Source organism: Dermochelys coriacea, chromosome 1, assembly GCF_009764565.3.
Source record: "Dermochelys coriacea isolate rDerCor1 chromosome 1, rDerCor1.pri.v4, whole genome shotgun sequence".
In the NCBI taxonomy this organism is placed as follows: domain Eukaryota; kingdom Metazoa; phylum Chordata; order Testudines; family Dermochelyidae; genus Dermochelys; species Dermochelys coriacea.
The window spans coordinates 47315111-47342001 of record NC_050068.2 but is presented as its reverse complement, the minus strand read 5'-3'; the positions used below and the strand labels follow the sequence as shown (position 1 = coordinate 47342001).

The following is a 26891-nucleotide window of genomic DNA, read 5'->3' as shown; positions in this document are numbered from 1 at the left end:
CAAGTTTACACTGACTCCTAGTGAAGAAAGTAGTTGAATAATTAATAAGGTCAACTCATAGGCTTCCTGATGTGTCCTAGCACTGAGAAGCAAATTGTCAAGATAGGGAAAGTCGGTGAAGCTGTTCCATCTGAAATGCACTACTATTACCAGAAAGACATTGGGGGCAGCGTGAGGCCGAATGCAAGCATCCCTGTACTGGATGTTACTGGGGCCCACCACAAATCTGAGAATGAATCACTCGTGGGCAAAGTGAACATGTGAAAGTAAGCATCCTCCATATTGAGAGCTGTAAACCAGAAGTCTTTTTCCAGGGAGGGATTATTGACACCAGAGTGAGCATGTGAAATTTCAGCTTGTGAATAAAGTGACTGAAAAGATCGAGCATAGGTCTCCAACCTCCCTTCTTTGTGAGGACTAGTAAGTATAGAGTAAAATATCTTTTCCTTGGTGTTGAAGAGGTACGCACTCTATTGCTCCTCGCTCAGAAGGGATTCCACTTCCTGCGTGAGAATGGTCCCTGAAGAGGGGCAGGGACGGGGATTTTGAAAGACAAACAGAAGTAAACTCAATTGCATAGCCACACTGGATGATAGCTAATACCCATTACGGCACTCCAGTTATGCAAACAGAGAGCTAAATGATCCCCGAAAGGTATGTGAGGATCAGGTAGTGGTGGCATCATTAATAGTTTGCAGCTCTCAAACTCCCATCAAAAATATCTTTTTGCTGGAGGATGGGATTGAGATGGTGCAGATGTGGGAGGTGAAGAGAAACAAGATTTCTGCACTCTTTATCTCTTATGAGGAGGGTCATAAGATCATTGGTGATAAAACTGTTGAGATGTTGGTCAGTCTGTAAGGCTGCCTTTGATGTCCTTTTTTGGGCAGGTGTCTACATTCCCAAGGAATGAAGGATGGCCCTGGAGTCCTTTAAAATATGAAAGAACTCATCCATCTTTTCATTGAAAAGGTGGGCTTCATCAAAGGGCAAGTCCTCTACAGAATTTTGGACCTCCCTGGGAAATCCTGACGTGTGTAACCATGACTCATGGCGCATCACAGTGGCTGTTGGTATTGACCTAGATTATGTGTCTGCTGCATCAATTGTTGACTGAAATACAGTTCTGTCTTATCTTCCTCAATAAGACCCTGGAAGTGGGCACCGTCATGCTGTGATAGCTTGTCTAAAAAGTCTCAATTTAGAATAGTTCAGATAGTGATATGTAGCTAACAATGCTTGATAGTTCACTGAGGCAACAGGATAAGACAACAGGCTATGTATGGTCTGGTTTAAAAGTAAATTACTTATTCGCCTTAGGCAAGTAATCTGAAAGTTCAAAATTAAGAAGCACTTAACCTGATGAATAAAGTGGAAAATGTTTTATAATAAAATTTGAAATTATAGTTGACATTTCTGGGGCCCCTCTATTACTAGAATGTTACAACAAGGTACTGTCCACTTGTAAGACTTACCACCGCATGTGGAGAAGCTTTGCTATCAGGGATTATAGCAAGGATGCTACTGTAATACCTTATTTATCTAGTTTCTTCTCTCTTTAGCTAAGGCTGGCCTTAAAAGACCTTATTCACCTTTAAAGCTCACTATCCATTCTTGAGATCTTGCTCACACAATCTAGCTAACTCTCTTTAAAGCAGACAAGCATTCACTGCATTTGCTTTTGGTAGCGGTCATAAACAAATATACTTTAATACTAAGTAGCTGGCCTGCTACTATGTAGAAGATACAAGTTTGAGTCCCAGACCAGGAGGGATGGGGAACACTACTGAAGCGGGAGGGAGGATCAAGCATAGCTCACCAGCAAGATCACTGAAGGGTTCTGGAGAGAACCATCTCTGGACTCTCTTCTACTGAATGGTGGAGGAGAAGAAATAAAGTGAGAAATCTCTTTGCCCTTTCCCCATCCCAGAGAAACAGAAACACTAAATATGAGAAGGAAAAGCTCAGAACAAAATTTGTTTCAGATCCAAAGTCAGGAGAAAAAACAGCAGCTACCTGTAGGGTCATCTCAGACATTGTATGTTATATATTATGATATGAGAGGGTACCTTGTCCAGTAATTTTTCTGACTTCTTTATTCGTCTTCCTATTTCTATATGTTATTCCCAATATTCTTCTCAGACATTTGTGATGAAATGCATCCAGGTTTTGTATATCTTTCTCAGTAAATTGCCATGTCTCACTGCTATATGTTGTGACAGCGATAACAATTGTACACATTCAGTTGCATCTTGAGGAAGATGTTTTTGAGTCTTCCAAATGTAGCGTTTGCCCTCCCGATTCTTCTTCTTATTTCCTCGGAACTAGTACCATCTTGGCTGATGGTACTTCCAAGATACGTAAAATTGTATCCAGTTTCTCTTCAATTTTGATTTCTGTCCCTATAGGCTTATCCTATGACTTTATATTTATCTGCATTGTATCTCAAACCTATGCAAGAATGGCAAATGTGGATAGCCCAATGTGCATCAAAGCCTGGGATGGACTAAGGTCTGTACAACTGTAAAAGTGGGAATGACAGATGATGATGACCTACAATACACAAGCAGCATACGGAAGTCAGCTTTGATAGATCGTGAACTGTACAAACCCAATGTTGACATTGCAGCACTTCAGGAAACAAGACTTGCAGATGCTGGTTTTGTCCAAGAGGCCAATTATATCCCCTTTTGGCAAGGTAAAATCTGTGAAGAAACTCATCTGTACAGTATCAGTTTTGCTGTGAGAAACAAGTGGGTAAAACTCATAGAAACACCCAATGGGAAATCAGGAAACCTCAGTCATGTATCATGGCCTGAAGAAAGCTCTCTGTCCCACTGTCGACATGGTTCCCCTTCTCAAATCTCACAGTGGTGAAATCATTACAGATAAAAGCAAGCAGTTGTCTCATTGGGTTGAACACTATTTGGAGCTATTCGCACAAGAAAGAAACATCACCAGTAAATCACTGGACCAAATACCAAGTCTACAGGTCATGCCAGAGCTAGATGTGAAGCCCACTGTAGAAGAGCTAAGCAAGGACATTGATTTGCTATCAAATGGCAAGGCTCCTGGAAAAGATGGCATCCCAGCGGAAATCCTCAAGTGCGGGAAAGACAGTGTATTACCATATCTTCATCAGCTGCTACTTAAATGCTGGAAAGAGGGTGAGGTACCACAAGAGATGTGTGATGCAAACATCATCACTTTGAATAAAAATAAAGGCGAAAAGGGCAACTGCAACAAATACAGGGGCATCTCGCTACTAAGTGTAGCAGGAAAAGCTTTCACAAAAGTCATCTTAGTTCGCCTACAACATCTAGTGAATCATGTCTACCCTGAATCACAGTGCGGATTCAGGGCTGGAAGATCAACTATAGACATGATATTTTCTCTGCGTCAACTCCAAGAAAAGTAGAGAGAGCAAAACCGACCATTGTGCATCACCTTTCTGCATCATTGTGCATCATAACCAAAGCATTCGACACAGTCAGCAGAGCAGGTCTATTTGCAATAGAAAAGATGATGCCCACCAATGCTGTTAAGTCTTATACGTTTGTTCCACAACATGAGCGCAACTGTCCAGTTTGACAGGTCCACTTCGGACAGCTTTGAGATGGAAAACGGAGTGAAGCAAGGATGTTTTCTTGACCTTATACTCTTTGGAATGTTCTTCTCTGTACTCTTGAACTTCGCATTTAAGGACATGAAAGATGGAGTGTATCCCCACACAAGATCAGATGGGAAACTCTTCAACCTGTCCCGACTTAAGTCAAAGACCACAGTCAAAAAGGTGCTAATCAGGGAAAATCTATTCGTTGATGATGTTGCCCTCATAGCCACAATGAAGATCTACTACAAGAACTCATGGACTGCCTGTCAAGTGCCTGTCACGCATTTGCTCTCACCATCAGCATTAAGAAAACGGTTGTATTAGGACAGGGGGTTCCACAAGATCCTTCAATTACCTTAAATGCAAACCAGCTAGTAGTAGTCCAAAAGTTCAGTTATTTAAAGTTCCACAGTGACCACCAATCTCTCACTGGATGATCAACTAAATATTCGCATTGGAAATGTTCGCCACCATCTTTAGCAGACTAACTAAAAGAGCATGGAACAACTCAAAGCTTACCATCAAGACCAAAATGCTAGTGTACCAAGCCTGCATTCTCAGCACTCTCATGTATGGTGGGGAAACACGGACAACTTATGTTCATCAGGAGAAAAGGTTAAACAGTTTCCACCTATGTTGTTTCCACCGCATACTCAACACCAAATGGTAGGATAAAGTCACCAATGCAAAGGTTCTTCAAAGGGCAAAATTTAACAAGTGTGACAGCCATGCTCAAGCAAAGACGACTGCGCTGGCTGGGCCATCTGAGTAGGTTGGAAGATGGACGCATACCCAAGGACATGCTATATGGGGAGCTATCAGAGGGAACAAGAACAACAGGATGTCCAAAGCTTTGCTATAAAGACACATGCAAGTAAGATATGAAGGAATTTGGAATTGATCTTAACCAATGGGAAATCTTGGCAAGTGATCATAACAAGTGGCATTATAATCTCCAACAGGGTATCAAAGTCCATGACAGAAGCTAGCTCCTACAGCTTGAAGAGAAAAGAGTCCGTAGGAAGCAAGCAGCTCCCAACCAAGATACATACATTTGCAATAAGTGCCAAAGATCATGCAAATCTCAGATTGGACTATTCAGACACGAGACATTGCAAACCATCTACATCATACGCTGCAATTCCCACCATTCCTTGCAGACGACAGGATGCCAACAACAAGGTCTGTACAACTGTAACAAAGTGGGAATGTTCTTAATGTTTTCTCTGAATACTGTGTGTGCCTCCGTTTCCCCTCTGTGTTACTCAAGTATTTAGGTGGTGGAATAAGGATGTGTGACCTTTGCAGAGACTGCTAGAGTGCAGGAGTGACTGGCAACCGACAGCCAGGCCCATCCTCTGCAAGGAGCCAGCCAAAGGTGTTGGAGAACAAAGAGAGAAGTGGAGGCAAGGTCATGTGTTTGCCTGAGAAAGAGACAAAGACTGGAGGTGGAGCAGCTGGGCATGACAGAGGCTGGGCTGCCAGAAGCAAGTCAGTCTCCTGGTTTGGGACTCAGGGGCAGAACCCAGGGCTCTGTATCTCCCCCTGCCCAAGATGGACTGTGCTGTAACCAGGAGTCTCATGATCATTATTGTTTTCCTTAAGAGCCACAGCTCATGGAATCAAGTGGATACGTAATGATTTCAAACTTCATTTTTCTTTAAGAATGAAGGCTCTAATCCTTGTGGCTATGGAGAAAGCTTCAAAACGTGAACCCTCAAGGCTCAAAAGGCAGAAAGCAAATACAAAGAACACCAAACTTATTTTTACATAATCTCATGATTCTAAAAGCAATCTCATGATTTTTTGTGAACCTACTTCATGATTTTTGAATATTTAGTTAGCAATATTGTCAGAAAGTGACTTGAAAGCGTCAGTTTCACTCCTGTTTAAAGTCAGTTTCTAGTCTATTATTTGTAGGGGGATAATATCCCTCGAGCCCAAGGCAGATTCAGTATAAACTCACAGGGCCTTGCCCAAGTAGGATATTTCCAAAAGTTAAATGATCTATTCCAAGCTTGGTGAACTGCAAAAAAGTGATGGAAAGTAATCTAGATTTTTCTACAATTGTTAGAATTGTTGTGTTCAAGAGTTAGTAACAAAGTAAGAACATACATTAAAATGTTAAACCTAACCAGTGTCCCCTAAGTGACCTGACACAAGATGTCAGAACATGTTAGTATTAGACCTAAGTGGGTCTAATATTTAATTTTCTTCCTTTATATAGGAATTAGATGAAGTGCTTCTGTCAGCTAATTTCTAAGTTATTATCTGAAAAAAAAAGTTTTCAGGTGCCTAAGTAGCCCCTAGACTCACAGTTAAAGTCCCCCCCCCAAAAAAAAATCTGAAATGGCGGCCCTAGGTGTAATTTCCTGCTTTCTTTGCTAACAAGATCTGTTCTATGTTGTGTTGACGATGACTAATAAACCCTTCTGTTTCACAACGGTGGCTGAGAGTCACTGCTGACTGCAAAGCTGGGGTGCATGGCCCCTTTGGGGGGCATATAAAGCTTCCCCATGTGTCCCATTCAGGTGGACTCCCTGCAGGAAGTTCACAGTGTGAACAGGGATGCTGAACACTCCGAGGTCAGACCCAGGAGGTGCTAAAGCGGAGGAGGCTTGCCCGAGTGAGAGTATGCCCAGAGGGGAGACACACTGCACTACAGTCCTGTCTGACTTCATTCAGAGCGGTTTCAAAGCACTGAGTCTGTGACTCCATGACAACAACAGATTGAAACAATTATGTATATGGATGTATAAGAAACACCTTGTCTCGAATATATGTTTGCAAGACCTATTCAATAATACAAAGTCTCTATATAAAGTATAACGAGAGAGAGAGAGAGAGTTATACTTTATATAGCTATAGTCAGTAATATAAAGTCTCTAAATACATATTTCCTCCACATACCACAACCCTCTCAGAGAAAGCCCCCTAAATACATAATTGCAAAACTATATATGTATAATTAGGACAAAAATCATAGGAATATTACTGTAAAAATATCAAAAAGAAAAGGAGTACTTGTGGCACCTTAGAGACTAACAAATTTATTAGTTAATGCTCTAATAAATTTGTTAGTCTCTAAGGTGCCACAAGTACTCCTTTTCTTTTTGCGAATACAGACTAATACGGCTGCTACTCTGAAACCTGTAAAAATATCCTACATCCTAAATGCAAAACTACATTTAAGAGGTATGAGCAAAGGCACATATTTTCAGTGTACAGGTGAATCGCATCATAGGCGCATTTAACTTACATGAAATCAACTATATGCACTCGGCAAAAAAAAAAGAAAAATAACAGGATACCTGTAAATAGTGTGGATGATTCCGCCCACCATTCCACTCAATGAGCGTATGCCCCGGAGTGAGTGTGAGACATGAATCTGCTGTTCCCTCAGTCGGTCTCAGTTACCACGTGCCTCTCATAGTGTGAGCATCTCGCCACACTGAGTGTGATTCTAGTGTTTAAAAATATTGTATGTATTTTTCATACAACATGGCCCCTAAAAACGCAAGCCAACTACTTCATCTGGTGCTCAATCGAAGAAACAGCGATCTGTTCCAATGCTGGAGGAAAAACTGGCTGTGTTGGACGTATTGAGAGATGGTATGTCAGTCTCCAACGTGGCACATAAATATGGCTGTAACGAATCTAGCATCCATGCCATCAAGATTCGAGAGAGAGAAATTCATCAAGCCATGGCATTAAGCGCTTCAATAACTGCTAAGGTTACGAGCCAGGTGCACGATAAGACTTTAATGAAGACTGAAAAGGCATTAAACTTATGGCTGGAAGACATGAACCGTAAACGTATGCCTATCGATGGCAACACGTTGCGAGAAAAGACTCTTAGCCTTTACCCACTGTTCAAACCTCCCGCCAAAGAGGGACAGCCTCCTGATGAGAAGGAATTCAAAGCCAGCCAAGGATGGCTTAATAGTTTTAGGAACTGCTTCAACCTCAAAAACGTGCAGGCTACTGGTGAAGCTGCATCTGCCAATGAAAAGGCAGCAAAAGCCTACCCCAAACAATTAAAGAAAATCATAGAAGAAAAGGGCTATCTTTGGAACAAGTTTTTAATGCTGACGAGACTGGACTCTTCTGGAAAAAAATACCCAACCGCACTTACACTTCGAAATCAGAAAGACAAGCCCGTGGCTTCAAAGCAGCTAACGACCGTGTGACTGTGTTGTTTTGTGGCAATGCGGCTGGGCATTTAATAAAGCTGGGCTTGCTCTACAGGGCTGCAAATCTTCATGCCCTAAAAGGTAAGAACAAAAATCTCCTGCCTGTGTTCTGGCAATCAAATAAAAAGGCTTGGGTGATGGCAGAATTATTTCTGGATTGGTTCCACAAGTGTTTCATTCCAGAGGTCAAGTGGTACCTTGAAGAGAAAGGACTTGACTTTAAAGTGTTGCTGATCGTAGACAATGCTCCTGACCACCCTGTGGCACTCCGGTTTGCGCATAATGACGCTGAAGTAGTCTTTCTCCCTCCCAGTACCACCTCCATCCTCTAACCTCTCGAGCAAGGCGTGATTCGCTGTTTCAAGGCCACATACACAAGGCTTATGTTCTCACGGATACGTAGCATTATGGATGCTGATCCCAATCTTAATGTGATGGAGAGTTGGAAGTCCTTCAACGCTGTCAATTGCATCACTTATATTAAACAGGCAATGGATGCAATCAAGCCTGAAACAGTCAATGCATGTTGGCAAAACCTATGGAAAGAATGTGTGAATGATTTTAAGGGTTTCCCAACCATTGACAAAGAATCGAAACGCATTGTTCAGATGGCCAGGCAAGTGGGTGGTGATGGCTTCGTCAACATCCTTGAGGAAGGAATTGAAGAATTCATTGAGGGCCATAGAGAAACACTGACTAACGAAGTATTAGAGGAACTGATAAAATCGTCTACAGAAGATGAAGATGATGACGACGAAAAGGAAGAGCCAGCAAGTTGGAATCTTCATAAATTTGCTGAAGTGTTCAAAGCAGGAAAACACTTGAATGATTTAATTGCTGAATACGATCCCTCTATGGAACGAAGCCTCATATTACGGACAATTTGAGACCATATCAAGAAATGTTTGAACAGCTCAAGAGACAACAGCGACAGTTGCCAATCACCATGTTTTTCAAGGAAAAAGAACAAGCAGCAGATGAGCCTACGCAATCAACTTCTCAAGCTGAACCAGAGCCAACCACTTCGTCTACGACTCGCTCTCCATCACTCAAGCTCTCCGTCACCTCCGTCTCCTGGATCAACATCAAGCCCTGATGACCCCCTGTAATTACCCCCCTGTAATTACCTCCTGCAATTAAAAATACAGTACTGTAAAATTATATTTTGCATATGTACTCTTTATTATATACTGTACATTACTGTATACATTTACATCTATTACTGTACATGGTTGTACACACAAAACCATGTACAGTATACTGTACTTTATGGGCAATTTTCGCCTTACACATTGACTTTAGAACCTAATCCCTGTGTAAGATGTGACTCCACTCTATATTCTATGTACGGGTGATTTCTTTTTGCTTACTTTCAGCAGACTTATCATGTTACTTGTTTAATAATAAGGTTTACTTGAAATTCTAGCAAGTTTCTCTATGAGGGCCTTGCTTAAAAGCAAGTCAACTTGTCATGAATTTTTTTTTTAATACTACAGTTTTCCAGCAAGAAATCCCTGTTCTTGAACAGTGGTGAGGACAGTAATGGAAAATATAATTTTCTCCATCAAGATTAACTACAGAACAGAATAAGAAAAACAACATGAGTAATCAGGAGTCCTACACTGGTTAGCATGTTCTAGAAGGCCTGGAATCAGAGGACTGAACTTAATTTCAGGATAGTTAGGCAAGAACCCCTCCTACACATACTGTAAGACTCATTAACTGGCAAATTGCCTAAGTTTTCTGCACTGGTTACCAATTTACTTCCAGGTGAAATTCAAGTTGGTAGGTTACTATCTGTAAAGTCCTTCATGATGCAGCTCCCATTGCAGCAATCACTGGAACTTTCATTTTTAGAATTAGATTCCACTAGAACAATCTGAACCCACGTCCGGCCCCTTTGGAATAAACTGTAAAATTTAAATCTTTGTTGAGATTACCCAATAAAACCAGTCCTGGAATCCACTGATATTTAGTCATCTGAGTTTTCCCATCTCTGACTCCTTCAGAGAAATTAGCTTGCATCTGTAAGGGTTTGGAATATATACATCCCCAACTTTAGGAAATGTTTGTTTTGTACCCTATGTAAATATCATCCAGATTCTACAATAGCAGGTGCATGTAAACAGATGAGATCCTTCATCTCAGTTTTCATGCAGTACAACACAATGCGTTACCATTCAAACTCACCCCCTTCTTGGTGTTTTACCTTCATTAATTAACTTATGTTCCCCAGGGCAGGACTTATCTTACAAACCTAAACCTAAACCTTATCCTGAGTCTACTTTTCAGCTGGCAGCTACTAAGGTTTCTCCACGAAGGACATCACATACATCATCCTACCTTTCTCACCTCAGAAACAATGTCATACTTTTAGTGAATCAGAATAAATTAGACCTACCTGATCTGGCTATCAGAACAACTCAACAGAATCACTCTGAACCTCCACATAGTGTCCTATACTCTGCCACCTGCCATAGGGTATTGGGCATGGATGTAAATAATAATTATACATCCAGTTTATATCAGATTTACCTTTGTGATCTACTGCTATTACAGAATAGTATGACCCCTTACATATTATCAGTGAACTTATTTGCAAAAATACCGTTAGTATGCAACATGTAAAATAAGAAGTTTTGACATGTCACAAAGGTAAATTTGAAGTTGACCAGATAAGGTGACAAAAGTTGAAAAGGAATTCCCTTCCTATGAAGAACGTCTGTATTAAAATTGAAATATTTGATATAGCAAACAAAGCCATTTAGAAAGTAGAGCTCTCGAACATTAGAACAAAATTATATTTCTTTTGAATTAGTTCACTTTTTCTAGTAAGTAATTTAGGAACTGATTTTTGGAGGAAGCTGTTCAATTATGTTACAAAACTTCACTTTTTAAATCTCTTTATATTTGATAAACATTTTATCTGATTTAGTGAATTTTAAAAGCAAACTGTTTTGGAAAACTATTTTTAGGAAATATTTTTAATACGGACAAGAAGTGCAAAAAATTTCAAAGTTAAAACTCCATTTTTAAATCATTGCTAATGAACAAACAAAAGAGATTCACAGGTGTTGATGTTTTTACTTACACAAAAGCATTAAAGCATGTCAACAATTTGTACAGAATTTTAAACTTACTCGTGCATTAATGGTAGTATGGTCCATGCACCATCATGTCTGTCCATCTGATGAATAAGCAGAACTCTAGGTAATTCCTTTAAGAAAACCAAAAATATTCTTATGAGACAACAAAGTATTTTACAACACAGTATTTTCTTAGATGCTTAATTAATTTTAAAACTAAATTCTTGTGGAAAGACTATTTCACTCTGTTATTTTCCATAGAACTGAGTAGCAAACAGGCTTGTAGACTAAAAGAGGCTAGGGATGTAGCAGAGGGATATAATTCAGACTCTTGGAGAGGGAACTTCTTGCAATTTCTTGTTTCTAAACCCTCTCTTGGGTATAAAACTAATGCACCTCTCACTTCAGTGAAATTTTATAACTATTCTGGATAATCTATCTGGTTATACCACTTCTGGAACAATGAAATGTTCATCTTATAAAGATAGTGTTTATAACTGAAAGTAGAGTATGCAAACTCTTAATGAATTATACATGAATTATGGTTAACCAGAAATACCTATTTAATTCTATAGAGTTAATTTATCATCTAACAGAAGATTATAACATAAAGTCCGCTATTCTTGATGACACCATTGGTTTTGTTCCAATTCCACTAGTATTGTTAGGAGTAGTTACTACAAGTATGCAGTGTCCCCAAATTTCCAGTCAGATTTAAATCAACAATCCAGTGTATTTTACTGGACATTATACGTTTTACTAAAATTTCAATCAACATTTGGCTGTTTACTGTTCGTGTGGTTCAAGAACCACCATTGCATGTTATCAGAACACATTTAATGAATATCATAACAATATGACCTAATGGTTCTAGGTAAGAAAGCAAAAGGATGAAAGGGCTGGATTAATATACACTTTGGATATAATCAGGAGTTGCACACAAAATTTATAGGGTAATTTACATTATATGTAGGAAGAGAGCAGTCTGAACAAAGTAAACTGGTTCAATCACCTTTCCTTGGCTCAGCTCCTCTCTTTTGGGAAGCACCAATGGGATGAAGCTCAGAAAAAGCACTCTCCCTCTCCTCAAATCGGAGGCTCCTCCATTAATGGAAATGGAGGGAACAATCTTATCCTTAGGACAATATCTTTTCCTGTAAACATATTACTATTATCATCCCTTTCCCTTAGGTTTAGTCTACATTCTGCTCTTGTAAGCTCTCTCTTTCTGGTGCTGTCTTTCTCCTTCTTTTCTAAGTCTCTCTAAAACCAGAAAATGTTAGGGTGCCGATCTTCCCTTTTTTCCATCACCAGAGATGCACCAACTCTATTCTTCTCCTATTATTCAAACTGTGGTCTACAGAATCTCTTCTGTTATAGCGCATATGTTTCCCCAACATGACAGAGGTTGTCTATATGGCTCCTACTTCCGCATTTCACATCTCTGCCAAAAGCCTTACTAAATTATGCTAGGGTTGCAAACTTTCTAATTGCACAAAACTGAACACATTTGCCCCACCTCTTGCCCCTGCCCCTTCTCCGAGGCCCGTCCCCCACTCACTCCATTCTCCCTCCCTCTATCACTCGCTCTCCCCCACCCTCACTCATTTTCACCGGGCTGGGGCAGGGGTGCAGGAGGGCGTGAGGGTTCTGGCTGGGGATGCAGGTTCTGGGGTGGGACCAGAAATGAGGGGTTCAGGGTGCAGATGGGGATCAGGGCTGGGGCAGGGGTTTGGCTTGTGGGAGGGAATGCAGGGTGCAGGCTCTGGGAGGGAGTTTGGGTGCGGGAGGGGGCTCAGAGCTGGGGCAGGGGGTTAGGGTGTATGAGGGGTTGGAGTGCGGGTTCCAGCAAGGTGGTGCTTACCTCAGGCGGCTCCTGGAAGCAACAGGCATGTCCAGCTCCTAGGTAGAAAGGCCAGGGGGCTCCACATGCTGCCTGCCCCCGCAGGTACTGCACCCACAGCTTTCCTTGGCTACGGTTCCTGGCCAATCGGAGCTGTGGAGCCAGTGCTTGGGGCAGAGGCAGAACACGGAGCCCCCGCAGCCACCCCTGCGCCTAGAAGCCAGACATGCTGGCTGCTTTTGGGAGCCGCAGAGAGTCAGGGCAGGCAGGGAGCCTGCCTTAGCCCCACTGCGCCATCGATCTGTCTTTTAGAGGCACAGTCAGCAGTGCTGACCAGAGCCACCAGAGTCCCTTTTCAATCAGGCGTTCTGGTCATTTTTTAAAGTCATTTCTGGCTTGGAATATAGCGTAACACGCTTCAGCCCAAAATGTGCCAGGCCCTTTAGAAACATACAGGCAGTAGTAGTTCCTACCCCTAAAATTTTACAATCTACACAGACAAGACAAACAAACAAACATTTATTAAACGGTTAGATACATGTCTTCAAAGTACTTTATAAACATTAAAGCAATCTTATAACTCACGAGTAGATAAGCTGTACTAAAATTATTTTATAGGTGTATAAATGAGGCAGAGGGATGCTAAAAGCATTGCTCAATCCACAATGAATCAAGCAGAGCTAGAAATAGAACTCAGGGCCATGACTTTTCCTAGCTGTATGCATTAAATATCTTCTCCATCAGTAAGCTAAATATTTTGAGAATGGCTTACCAGATTTCCACGTGAAAATAACTGCTCAGAGTCTAATAATTTTTTTAAACATTTTTGTTAATACTGAAGTTTCACAGATTAACTGCTAACCTGAGACAAATATTGGCAGAATGTGGCTATGCAACCTAATTTAACCAAATCTGTATGCAAATACCTAGATTCACATAGTACTGGATATAGTTTCAGAGCTGTACAGTGAAATCTTTCAGTATTTTACAGCTACAGCCAATGTGAAAAGAAGCAGTGTATTAACCAAGAAGAGATTAGAACTTTCATCGATTTTAAGGCCAGAATGAGCCTCTGTGATCACCCAGTTTGATCTCCTGCATAACACAGCCACAGAAGTTCACCCTGGAATTCTTATGTCTAACCCAACAATTTGTAGTTGAGCTAGGGCATATCTTTTAGAAAGTCATCCAATCTTGATATTGCTACCAATTGCTATATATGTAACATGCCCTGTGTGACTTCTACATGCCATTGTATGTGAATGCCTTGTAATCGTCAGTGAAATATAAAACTCAGTAGTGGATGGTGATATTTGTATTTAAATTACAAGTCATATGATCAAAGCATCAACAAATGCATGCCCAATACAGATTATGACTATGTAGAAATACATAACAACAGAAAGGGAGAAAAGCTAGATAAAATAAAGGACTATGTTTGTACAAGAACAAATTGGTATAAACTGGTCATGAATAAATTTAGGCTGAAAATCAGAAGAGAGAGTGTCTAGCCATCAAAGGAATAAGGTTCAGGAACAGCCTTCCAGTTGGAATACTAGGGGTGAACAACCTAGCTAGTTTTAAGATGGAGCTTGATAAATTCATGAAGATTATACGAAGGGATTGCCTACGACAGCAGCAAACTGGAATCAGCGACCCAGGATGAGTCCTATGTTCTATGTAGCAATTTATTCAACCCTCTCACACAGAAGTGCAAAATATATCCAGAAAGTTTCTCTTGGATTTTCCTTTAAAAAGACATACCATATTGTAGGTCTCTGTAGGATTTCTGACATAGTGAAAAGTGCAAGTCTCTGAGCTCTAAACTCATAAAGAAGGGCATCATGCCAGGAATTCTTACTGTCAAATGCTATGAACTGATTTTTTTTTTTTTTACTAGAGTGATCACCTAACGAAATTCACTTAAAACTAAATCTGTATATATAATAATCAATTTTAAAATGCTTTGAAGCCACAAGTATTGATAAGCAGATGTATCATGTAATGTATCAGACAACCAGTTATATTCCAAGGAACCCAAACCATTTTTTCACAAAATTTTATCCAAACAAAAAATTCAAGTGATGTTAAAATACTGGTTTTGCATGAAACTACCAGTAACAAAATTGATTTATTTCAACTTAACACATCATCAGTTATTAGGTTGTTTATCCAAGGTTGCCTTGACCCACTACTCATGCACAGAACTGTACAGTGTTTATCTCTTTTATGAAGTGCACAATTTAGGAATTCTGCCCATAGGAAAAAAAGGCGTGCAAATATCAACTAGTTAGTATTTTTTATCCTTCCCCATTAATTTGCCTATTTTAGAAACTTTTTAAACAAGCAGCTACCAGCAAGGAAAAAAAATTATTTCTGTTAAGTCTCCCTCTGAATATAGATAACAATAAAGTAACAGTTTTCAGAGTAGCAGCCGTGTTAGTCTGTATTCGCAAAAAGGAGTAAACCTGGAAATCCTAGACGCCCCATCATCTCAGGCATTGGCACCCTGACAGCAGGATTGTCTGGCTATGTAGACTCCCTCCTCAGGCCCTACGCTACCAGCACTCCCAGATATCTTCGAGACACCACTGATTTCCTGAGGAAACTACAATCCATCGGTGATCTTCCTAAAAACACCATCCTGGCCGCTATGGATGTAGAAGCCCTCTACACCAACATTCCACACAAAGATGGACTACAAGCCATCAGGAACAGTATCTCCGATAATGTCACGGCTAACCTGGTGGCTGAACTTTGTGACTTTGTCCTCACCCATAACTATTTCACATTTGGTGACAACGTATACCTTCAAATCAGCGGCACTGCGATGGGTACCCGCATGGCCCCACAGTATGCCAACATTTTTATGGCTGACTTAGAACAACGCTTCCTCAGCTCTCGTCCCCTAATGCCCCTACTCTACTTGCACTACATTGATGACATCTTCATCATCTGGACCCATGGAAAAACCCTTGAGGAATTCCACCAGGATTTCAACCATTTCCATCCCACCATCAACCTCAGCCTGCACCAGTCCACACGAGATCCACTTCCTGGACACTACAGCGCTAATAAGCGATGGTCACATAAACACCACCCTATACCGGAAACCTACTGACTGCTATTCCTACTTACATGCCTCCAGCTTTCACCCAGATCACACCACACGATCCATTGTCTACAGCCAAGCTCTACGATACAACCTCATTTGCTCCAACTCCTCAGACAGAGACAAACACCTACAAGATCTCTATCAAGCATTCTTACAACTACAATACACACCTGCTGAAATGAAGAAACAGATTGACAGAGCCAGAAGAGTACCCAGAGGTCACCTACTACAGGACAGGCCCAACAAAGAAAATAATAAAATGCCACTAGCCATCTCCTTCAGCCCCCAACTAAAACCTCTCCAACGCATCATCAAGGATCTACAACCTATCCTGAAGGACGACCCATCACTCTCACAGATCTTGGGAGACAGGCCAGTCCTTGCTTACAGACAGCCCCCCAACCTGAAGCAAATACTCACCAGCAACCACACACCACACAACAGAACCACTAACCCAGGAACCTATCCTTGCAACAAAGTCCGTTGTCAACTCTGTCCACATATCTATTCAGGGGACACCATATTAGGGCCTAATCACATCAGCCACACTATCAGAGGCTCGTTCATCTGCGCATCTACCAATGTGATATATACCATCATGTGCCAGAAATGCCCCTCTGCCATGTACACTGGTCAAACTGGACAGTCTCTACGTAAAAGAATAAATGGACACAAATCAGTCGTCAAAAATTATAACATTCCAAATTATAACAATTATAACAAAAACCAGTCGGAGAACACTTCGATCTCTCTGGTGACTCGATTACAGACCTGAGAGTGGCTATTCTTCAACAAAAAAAACTTCAAAACCAGACTCCAACGAGAGACTGCTGAATTGGAATTAATTTGCAAACTGGATACAATTAACTTCGGCTTGAATAGAGACTGGGAGTGGATGGGTCATTACTCAAAGTAAAACTATTTCCCCATGTTATTCCCCCCCCCTCCACACACTGAGAACACACACACTGTTCCTCAGACATTCTTGTCAACTGCTGGAAATGGTCCACCTTGATTATCACCACAAAAGGTTTTCTTCCTCCTCCCCCCTTCCTGCTGGTAATAGCTCATCTTAAGTGATCACTCACCTTACAGGGTGTATGATAAAACCCATTGTTTCATGTTCTCTGTGTGTGTATATAGATCTCCCCACTGTATTTTCCACTGAATGCATCCGATGAAGTGAGCTGTAGCTCACGAAAGCTTATGCTCAAATAAATTTGCTAGTCTCTAATGTGCCGTAAGTACTCCTTTTCTTTTTGCGAATAAAGTAACAGTGTTACTTTAAAATCTCTACTTCTCTAGTGTTTGGATTGTTGTTTTGAAAAATGGACCAGTTCTATAAAAACAAGTGCAGTTCTACAAAGAGGTCTTAGCCATATTCTACTTCTATCAATCAAGAGAAAGATGTTGTATATTCATTTGCCCTTAGACAGATGTTTGATTATTTTCACTAGTAAAGAAAATGAAGGGAACACTGATCCTCTGCCCACAGGTGATTACTGAAACTTTAGAAAGTGAGTTGAAACAATACTGAGTTTAAACTGAAGCAAAGAGGAAAAATGAAAACATACTTTTTTATAAGTTTGAATGAAGGAAAAATAAGTTTATTTATTTTTCTAACACTACATTAAACTAATGAAACTAAAACCCTAAAACAGTTTGGCTGCCAACCTGGCAGCTCTATACACTTTGATGCAAACGTCAAAAGCTGTGAGCCTCAAGTTCCCGCATTATAGATTCAACACACTTTTCCTGCAAAAATTCCCCACAAGTACCAGCAGTGCAGCTTCCCCAAGGAAGCAACATTCTCACAGAGAAAGTGCTGACACCCACCAATATTTTTACCATTGCCTTCTCTGGATCTGTCCTAAAGAGGATGAGATGGCAGTGTGCTTAAAATACCAGCAGCTGCATTTTAGAACTCCCACAATTGAGAAATTAAGACAAAAAAAGTCTAGTGGGATCTTTGAAATCCAAAAAGATTACCACAATCTATGGACCTCAGATGGGGACTCACCGTGCCAGGGCCCAATCCTGCACCTCTGAAATCAAAGGGAGTTTTAACACTGATTTCAATGGGACCAGAATCAGGGCCACCAAGACTAATGAGTAGTTTGTCTACACAGCAATAAACAAACAAACAAATAAATAAAAACCCAAAGAAACAAAAAAACCAACAACCACACACAACCTGCAGCAGCAAGTCTCAGGGCCCAGGTGAACCGGCTTTAGCTACAAGACTTAAAAAGGCCATGTAGGTGTTCAGGCTTGGGCTGGAGCCTGGGTTCCAAGACCCTCCCGCCTCACTGGGTTTCAGAGCCCAGGCTCCAGGAGTCCCAGCATCTACACAGCTATTTTTAGTCACATAGTGAGAGCCCCAGGAACCCAAGTCAGTTGATCTGGGCTCCGAGACTCTCTGCCACGGGTATTTATTTATTTACCTGATTTACTGCTGTGCAGACATACCCTGAAACTGACTTTTGCATGTGCATGGAGTCCAACTGACTTCAGTGGGCCTCAATATAAATATCGCAGTCTCCTTCTGTGGGATTAAAGCCTAGTATTGTAAATAAGGCACCTTTACCAATATTTGCTTGTTTTTGGTGGGCCATTCCCCTAAATTTTATTTTGCATTATGCTGACAACGTGCCCAAAGGTACTCTTAGATTCTGTTAGAAAGATGATTTTGGAATAAGCCACCAAAATAAATATTTAAAAAGGAAGTAACTTCATAAATGTATTTACATTTACCATTAACAGTCCCAGAAACTAGGTTAAGACATTAACACGTTCTTCTTACAAAGTACTGCTCAGTTGACCAGGATGCCAGAAAGTTGAAGTAACGTAAATGTCTAATGGAAAAAAATTTCAAAATATATCCACTTTCACAATTGGAAAGTCGCATATTACCTAAATTCAAAATAATCCATATTGCTCAAGAATAGCGCCTTTATTTTCAGAAGTTATTGGGGAGGAGAGGGAGCATAAAAATATTTCGATTTCCAAACTTCACAATTTTCAGGTGACTGCAATGATGGAATTAATCTTACTTTTCAGTGATCAAAATGTGATTTGTGTTTGTTTTAGCAAGAATTCAGGGTTTGCCATCTAATAAAAGCATTAACCTTTGTGTTTACTTTCAATCTGAACAATGCATATAAAATTCTAATGATAGATAATTTCATTCCTTGCCAACAAGACAAAGTGAAGATCGCTCTTTAGAGAAAGACTTTACAGTCCAAAAGATAAACCTTTTCTGGATTCATGCACTGAGAAGACCAGAGGAAGGATTAATATTGAGTTACATAAATATTTTGATATATTGACTTCTTGCGAGCATTGTGGGAGAAGAAAGTCTTTATTAATTCAGGACGCAGATCCAATCCCAGGATTGGAACCTAAACAAAGATGAGATGTTTATTAAAACTGATTTCTAAGACCCGCTCACAGGACTTCACACGTTTAACCTATATTACTCAACCTTTTGTATGTGGATTTCCCAGGAAGGAGGACAACATACTCTATGTGTAAAATACTCTGACTTAACTATAATAGGTGCTTTAAATTGAGATTTGCATCCTGAAGTATTTTACACGTTCTCTTCCCAAAAGAGTTGGAATAACCTTGGGTGCTCTGCTATGCAGACAAAAATATGCTTTCTTCCCAGGCGCAGATCAGATATTAAACAAATAAGAAGAGATACTATTTTTACCCAACTTAAACCCAAAGCATTCAGAACTGCAATATTAAAAAGACTGTAAAACAAATCAGTTCAGAAACAAAACACATTGATCCTTCTTTTAATAAGCACTCTCAAAAACCCACAAGCACTCACAAAACTCAGGTCAGGATTTTGTATTCTTTTTTATTATTCTGTATTTAAATATCTCTAGTTGTCTTGTAGTTTTACTCTTTATTTTTTATCAGACATTCAAAAAATGTTGTCTGCAAATGAGATCTATGTAGCATCTGATGTACCATTGTTCAAAGTCATTGGAAAATAATCAATAATATGCATTTTGTCTTTCTAAAAATACCCTGAATCAACAGTGAAACAACTGTGTTGACAAGTGTCATTGCACAAAAAAGCCCAACAACTTCCTCACCTCCCACTTTAACACTATAGCCATTTTTAATATTTCATTATCTTAATTCAAAGCACTAGCACATTTCAGTTAAAATTTTTAATAGAAAATTTGGATCAAATGTATGGTGTATGTCCACCACAAGTTTCTTGGAGCGGGGAATTCAAGATTCAACTGTTTATTGTCTCATTCTTTCTCACTTTATCTTTTTCTGTATTATACCCCTTTTCTTCTCCCCATCTGTTCTTTGGAAAGCTGGCTTTAAACAGTCTCCCAAAATGTAATTCAATTATTTTGTGACAAGGCGTAATGCAGATGATGAGAAAAAAGACTGATGCAACTTTTGAATATTTTCAGAGTTGTAATATGTGAACCAGGATGTAGAATCATTCCATGCATCCCATATACCTTCATGTTGAAATACTCAAAGTCTGTATTACAGCTATAAGGATCGACAGTCTATGTCATTTCTTAATTCCAAAAGAAACTGTATCATAGTGTGATTGCTATGGCAGTTTCCTGCAATATCCTGGATGAACCTTATTGAATTAAATCCGTCCTTTTCTATCTTTTGATGCCTGTTCTTGGTGTGGGTTTATATACCATCAAAGTCTTATTTTTGACAGTCTAAAAAAAGTATCAATGAGGCTGGAGAACCCATACAAGATTTTCAGTATGAATTAATAGTCTTCATTTACACAGCAATTACCTGTTTGTCTCCATATCCAAGAAGCAATTTTTACAACAAATATACTGATAAATATCTTTGCAGAACCTAAAATACATTATAATGATCTTTCAAATGTGTATGTCATTTGATTGACATTTTGACAGTGTATTTTTAATGGAAATATAATACTTTAAAAATTGCTAGACTGACAGACTGGGAAGCCTATTTCCTCTATTTATTCACATCAGAGACCTTCCAATATGTTTTATTTATTTATCATTTATGCAGCACAAGAGGTATGCTTGGCCATTGTCCCTATATAGAAGCCCAATTTCTTCCTTCCTTTTCTTCAGTAACATGTATCAATTCTGTTCTGAAGGTGCAGCTTGTAGGTATGAAAGTACAATGCAGTTTCCTGCCTATTCAAATCCATGGCTTCGCACACATCTATCCACTAGGAACTGGACAATCAACACATTTTGCAAATCTGTAGGCAACCAAATTTTCTGACTTAATATTTACCAGCACTGTCAATCTGGGTGGACTACCTTGGGATGAGAAGAATGCTCAAGTCAAGGAGAAGTCTCATTCTCAGAAATGCTCAATACCTCTTGTGAAGATAATGGGGCCAGTGGCGCTGGACCACTTTTAATAATAGTGGTGCTGAAAGCAGTTTTTACTTTTGACCTTATGTTCCCCTACCCCTGTACATGGCCCTCCATCCCCCAGAGCTGTGGCTTGGAGCAGGGTCATGTCTCCGGGAGGGGGGATCTGGACAAGGGTAAGGGGGCCAAAGCTGTGGCCACAGCTGGAGATGGACACTAGGCAAGGAGCAGAATCCCAGGTGTGGGGCCAGCGACTGGAACCTGAGCCCCAGGCCAGCGAGTGGAGCCCGGGCCAGAGCCTCACATAAAACCTGGGGGTACTGCAGCACTCCCAGCATCCCTAGTTCTCCTGCCTATGAATGGGGCTTAAGAACACTCAAAGTTTGCCAAGACTGGATGCATAGGTCTAATATTCCTCACACAGAAATCGAGAATATTATCCACTTCAATGGAAACAGGAGCAGGCCCATAGTTAGCAACAGTAAAATGTTACATGGTTTATATAGCTGCCAGTTGCTAAACAATTCCTCAAAAATTAAAAATATTAAAGATGTAGAAAAACTCAAAATCTAAAATATTTATCTTTCAATAGGTTCAAGGCAGGTATGTGCCCTGCTAGATATAGCATATGGACTTTTAATGTCTATGAACTCAACTTGGCTGTTAGAAATATTCTGTATAAGATTTTGTAAAAGGCAGCACTGCAGAATGCAAGAAACAAGCACAGACCATAAAGGCAGAGACCACAATGATAAAGAAGAAAGCAAAAATAAGGATGAGAAGAAGCCAAATATACAAAACTTCTTTTTATCTCAAACCTTCAAAGAATCACCTATTTCTCGATGACTTTAAGGAGGAAAGATCTGAATAGAAGCTAAGGCCTTAATTTTCAAAAGTGACTAATGATTTTGAATGCTTCTATATTTTGGAGCTCAATCTAACTTTAAAAGGCCTTAGATTTTCAGAGTGCTGAGTACTTGTTCTCTGAAAATCAGACCCTTTTAGAGGGGTCTCAAAAGTTGGGCACACAAATATTGAGGCAGTCACTTTTGAAAATGTAATGCCAATAAGGACAATGAGCAGAGAGAGAACACTGAGATAGAAGAAAAGATATTGGCACTGAGAGCAGCTGCAGATCGTTCTACCAGTCGGTCATAATGTTCAGAAATGTGGACAATTGTTTTGCAAGCTGAAGGAAGGACAACATACTGCAACATACTCCAATCCTGAAGCACTTAGAGGAGAGGAAAGTGATCAGGAACAGTCAGCATGGATTCACCAAGGGAAGGTCATGCCTGACTAATCTAATCGCCTTTTATGATGAGATTACTGGTTTTGTGGATGAAGGGAAAGCAGTGGATGTATTGTTTCTTGACTTTAGCAAAGCTTTTGACACGGTCTCCCACAGCATTCTTGTCAGCAAGTTAAGGAAGTATGGGCTGGATGAATGCACTATAAGGTGGGTAGAAAGCTGGCTAGATTGTCGGGCTCAACGGGTAGTGATCAATGGCTCCATGTCTAGTTGGCAGCCGGTGTCAAGTGGAGTGCCCCAGGGGTCGGTCCTGGGGCCCGTTTTGTTCAATATCTTCATAAATGATCTGGAGGATGGTGTGGATTGCACTCTCAGCAAATTTGCGGATGATACTAAACTGGGAGGAGTGGTAGATACGCTGGAGGGGAGGGATAGGATACAGAAGGACCTAGACAAATTGGAGGATTGGGCCAAAAGAAATCTAATGAGGTTCAATAAGGATAAGTGCAGGGTCCTGCACTTAGGATGGAAGAATCCAATGCACCGCTACAGACTAGGGACCGAATGGCTCGGCAGCAGTTCTGCGGAAAAGGACCTAGGGGTGACAGTGGACGAGAAGCTGGATATGAGTCAGCAGTGTGCCCTTGTTGCCAAGAAGGCCAATGGCATTTTGGGATGTATAAGTAGGGGCATAGCGAGCAGATCGAGGGACGTGATCGTTCCCCTCTATTCGACACTGGTGAGGCCTCATCTGGAGTACTGTGTCCAGTTTTGGGCCCCACACTACAGGAAGGATGTGGATAAATTGGAAAGAGTACAACGAAGGGCAACGAAAATGATTAGGGGTCTAGAGCACATGACTTATGAGGAGAGGCTGAGGGAGCTGGGATTGTTTAGTCTGCAGAAGAGAAGAATGAGGGGGGATTTGATAGCTGCTTTCAACTACCTGAAAGGGGGTTTCAAAGAGGATGGCTCTAGACTGTTCTCAATGGTAGCAGATGACAGAACGAGGAGTAATGGTCTCAAGTTGCAATGGGGGAGGTTTAGATTGGATATTAGGAAAAACTTTTTCACTAAGAGGGTGGTGAAACACTGGAATGCGTTACCTAGGGAGGTGGTAGAATCTCCTTCCTTAGAGGTTTTTAAGGTCAGGCTTGACAAAGCCCTGGCTGGGATGATTTAACTGGGACTTGGTCCTGCTTTGAGCAGGGGGTTGGACTAGATGACCTTCTGGGGTCCCTTCCAACCCTGATATTCTATGATTCTATGATTCTATGTCAGAAAGAAAACCTCACTATGTAAAGAAGAAAACTGTCCAGTATTAGAAAGACTGCATAAGAGAAGGTACTCATCATTGTCCACATAAATATGAAAGACAGAGTCATCTACTTATTGGAAAGAATTAAAAAGACTCTTGTGCAAAGAACTGAAGATTATGACTACACAAGAAACAGATTCTGCCACCTCTACATATGAATGGAACAACTGAGGATCATACAGGTGATCTAGTGGCTGAGGTAGAGCTACAGGCATCAGAATTTATTTTATTCTAGTCAAATTTTTAATATCACAACTATCATCATGTTATCCGACTATTTCAGGAGCTTTGACCAATGGATGTGTACAGACCCAATCTACCATTGAAAAAAAAATGTTCCCACTAGAATTAGAATTCTTCAGACAAGCAAAAATACCGAAACACAACCACGCTCCTTTCCTTCTCCACCTAATTACATCCCACGTGCCAAGTAACTTTTCCAATCTCAAGTAGGGTAACATTACAGCACTTTCTAACTTCAAAATGTGAAAAAATTACATATGTTTCAGTTGGAATGATTCATGTGGAAAAATATCAGAACTCAACTAGCAAAACAGATGGGAACTTTAAAAATATACTGTAATTATGCCTTCGGCAAGCTCAATAAATCATTTCTGGCAGGACTGTTGATGTTGTATGATGTGAAGTGCAGAATATGCTTTTCAGTAGTGCTAACCCATTTTCCTATAAGAAAAGGAGTACTTGTGGCATCTTAGAGACTAACCAATTTATTTGAGCATAAGCTTTCGTGAGCTACAGCTCACTTCATGGGATGCATCCTTTTCTTTTGCTTCTAACACGGCTGCTACTCTGAAACCTGCCATTTTGCTATATGATTCTGAAGCTTGGACCTTTTCTCTCTCCATAACTTTTTTCTTTTTAAACAATATTATCTTAATTTGGGCCAAAATTTTTCCTTTCTATTAAAAAACTAGCAATAGTAGTTAGTAATGAATAGTAGGACTACTAGTCATAGTAGTTACTAACTAATGAGAAATTAACTATTTGCTTGAATGAGACCCATTTCTACTAGTAAGCACCAACAGAATCACCAACAGATCATTTGGTAACAAACATCAGTTTGTAACATTTGGTTATGAATCACATTCCAATACCTTAATGACTGAACACATTCATCTATAAGTCACCTTTTTTCCCATAATTTCTCTAACCTCTCTTTTTTTTGAGACCTGAACTGTTATAAATGTCAAATTATGAAGATTTCATTCTCTCATACATGTTGCCTTGAAGATTTTTGCATCAGCTGGTACAACCATCTCCATTACTGAAGTTCTTGGTCAGTCAAACTCAGCAGATGTTCTTGCTGTCCCTCCCCAAAAAAATCAAATGAGTTGATTATGGCATATTGTTTGAATGTCTCCTAAAAACAGGGGTTCTCAAACTTGGGGTTGTGACCCCTTAGGGGGTTGTGAGGTGATTATGTGGGAGTCACGAGCTGTGAGCCCCGACCCAACTCCTGGCCACGTGTGAGGCTATGAGCCACAACCCGACCACCAGCCAGGAGCCCCGACCCGACCACCAGCCACGTGCTGGGTTGTCAGCCCAGAGTCTGCCCACACGCAGGGCTGTGAGTCCCGACCCCCATCGGGTGCGGGGCTGTGAGCCCGGCCACATGCAGGGTTGTCAGCCCGGAGTCAGACCATGCATGGAGCTGTGAATCCTGAGCCCCATCCTGGGTGTGGCTCACAGTCCCCAACTCCTCCAGCCCAGCTCCACCCCAACTGCACTCCACCTTCAGTCCTGCTCCACCAAAGAAAGGTCACCAAATAGAAGTTTGCCCAGGGCGTCATTTTTCCCTAAGGCCAGCCTTGGGACTGAAACACCATTGGCTTGATTGTTCAGCAACTGAAAAAGTACTTTATTATTTAGCAGTCAGACATACAGGTGCATACCTTTCCTGAAAACAATGGCCCCCTCTCTTGCTAAAACGCTAAAGTACTTAGAGTCTTACATTAAACACAGTTTTACCAGCATTGTCACCTCCAGTATTGAAAAAACGCAATACATCATTTGCTACAAAGTTTTGTCTGATGAACTGAAGAAACCATGCAAATTGCAGCGACATCTTGAAACTCGACATCCTGAGCATAAAAATCTGAAATGTGGATTTTTCCAAACGCTGAGAAGAAGCAACAAAGAAAGCCAGGCTTGATTCAGGTGGAGGTTTCCAATAGCAAACGTCCTCAGCTGTGGAGCCCTCTTATGTTGTGTCGCTATGATAGGTGAGGAGCTTGCTCTATCAGCATGCAAAGACATTGTGTCTCTTATGCTTGGCAATGGCAATACTGCCAAAAAGCTTAATATACTTTCCATGTTGAATGGAAACTGTGAAACGCAGAATACGTGAGATGTCTGAAGATATCAAAGAACAAGCTGTGCATGAAATTCAACATTCTGCTTTCAGTATGTTCAGCCTGCAACTTGATGAAACTACTAATGTTACTAACTGTGCACAATTGATAGCGCTCATACAGTATGTTAATGCCTGGGATGTTAAGCACGAATTCTTATTCTGTGAACAACTTAAAACAACAGCAACAGCATAGGACGTTTTCAATAAGGTAAATGCCTTTTTCAAAAGCAATGGCACCGAGTGGAAAAATCTCTGTATCTGTACCGATGGTGCTCCGGCCATGATGGGTGCACGGTCCGGCTTTCAGCAGAAGGTAAAGTGCATGTCACCTAGAGTGACTGTCACTCATTGTGGAATCCATCATCAAAGTCCTAGTGCCTTAATGCTATAGTGGATAACATACAAGCAGTAAACTACATTAAAGCATATGCTCTGAATAGTTCCCTCTTTCTGGAAAGAAATTTGGATCCTTTTACATTTTCAACAACAGACTAAAAGCTACTGGTGTCTGTGTGTGCACCATGATGAAAGCATGATGAACATCAGTATGCTGAGGTTAAAGGTGAATGAATATCAGCAAGCTAAGCAATACATTCAAAAATGAACAATGACAGGTGTCACTGCTGCCTTGAAGCGTAAACAATGCTGCCAGAGAATGTGTGACTGGGATGACATTCGTGTAAGTATACACAAAGGCGTACAGTGGTTTTTCATCTAGGTTAGAAAACTTTAGA

The 26891-nt window shown here is 40.6% G+C and overlaps 1 protein-coding gene across 12 annotated transcripts in view; it reads right to left on the bottom strand.

Moving 5' to 3' along the window:
• B3GLCT (beta 3-glucosyltransferase) overlaps positions 1-26891 on the bottom strand; it is a 146358-nt gene that overhangs the window by 66640 nt on the left and 52827 nt on the right. For all 12 annotated transcript variants that reach the window (XM_038389653.2, XM_038389683.2, XM_038389673.2 and 9 more), the window contains one exon: positions 10947-11023. In XM_038389653.2, coding sequence (XP_038245581.1) covers positions 10947-11023 — 77 coding nt within the window. The remainder of the gene's footprint in view (positions 1-10946; positions 11024-26891) is intronic.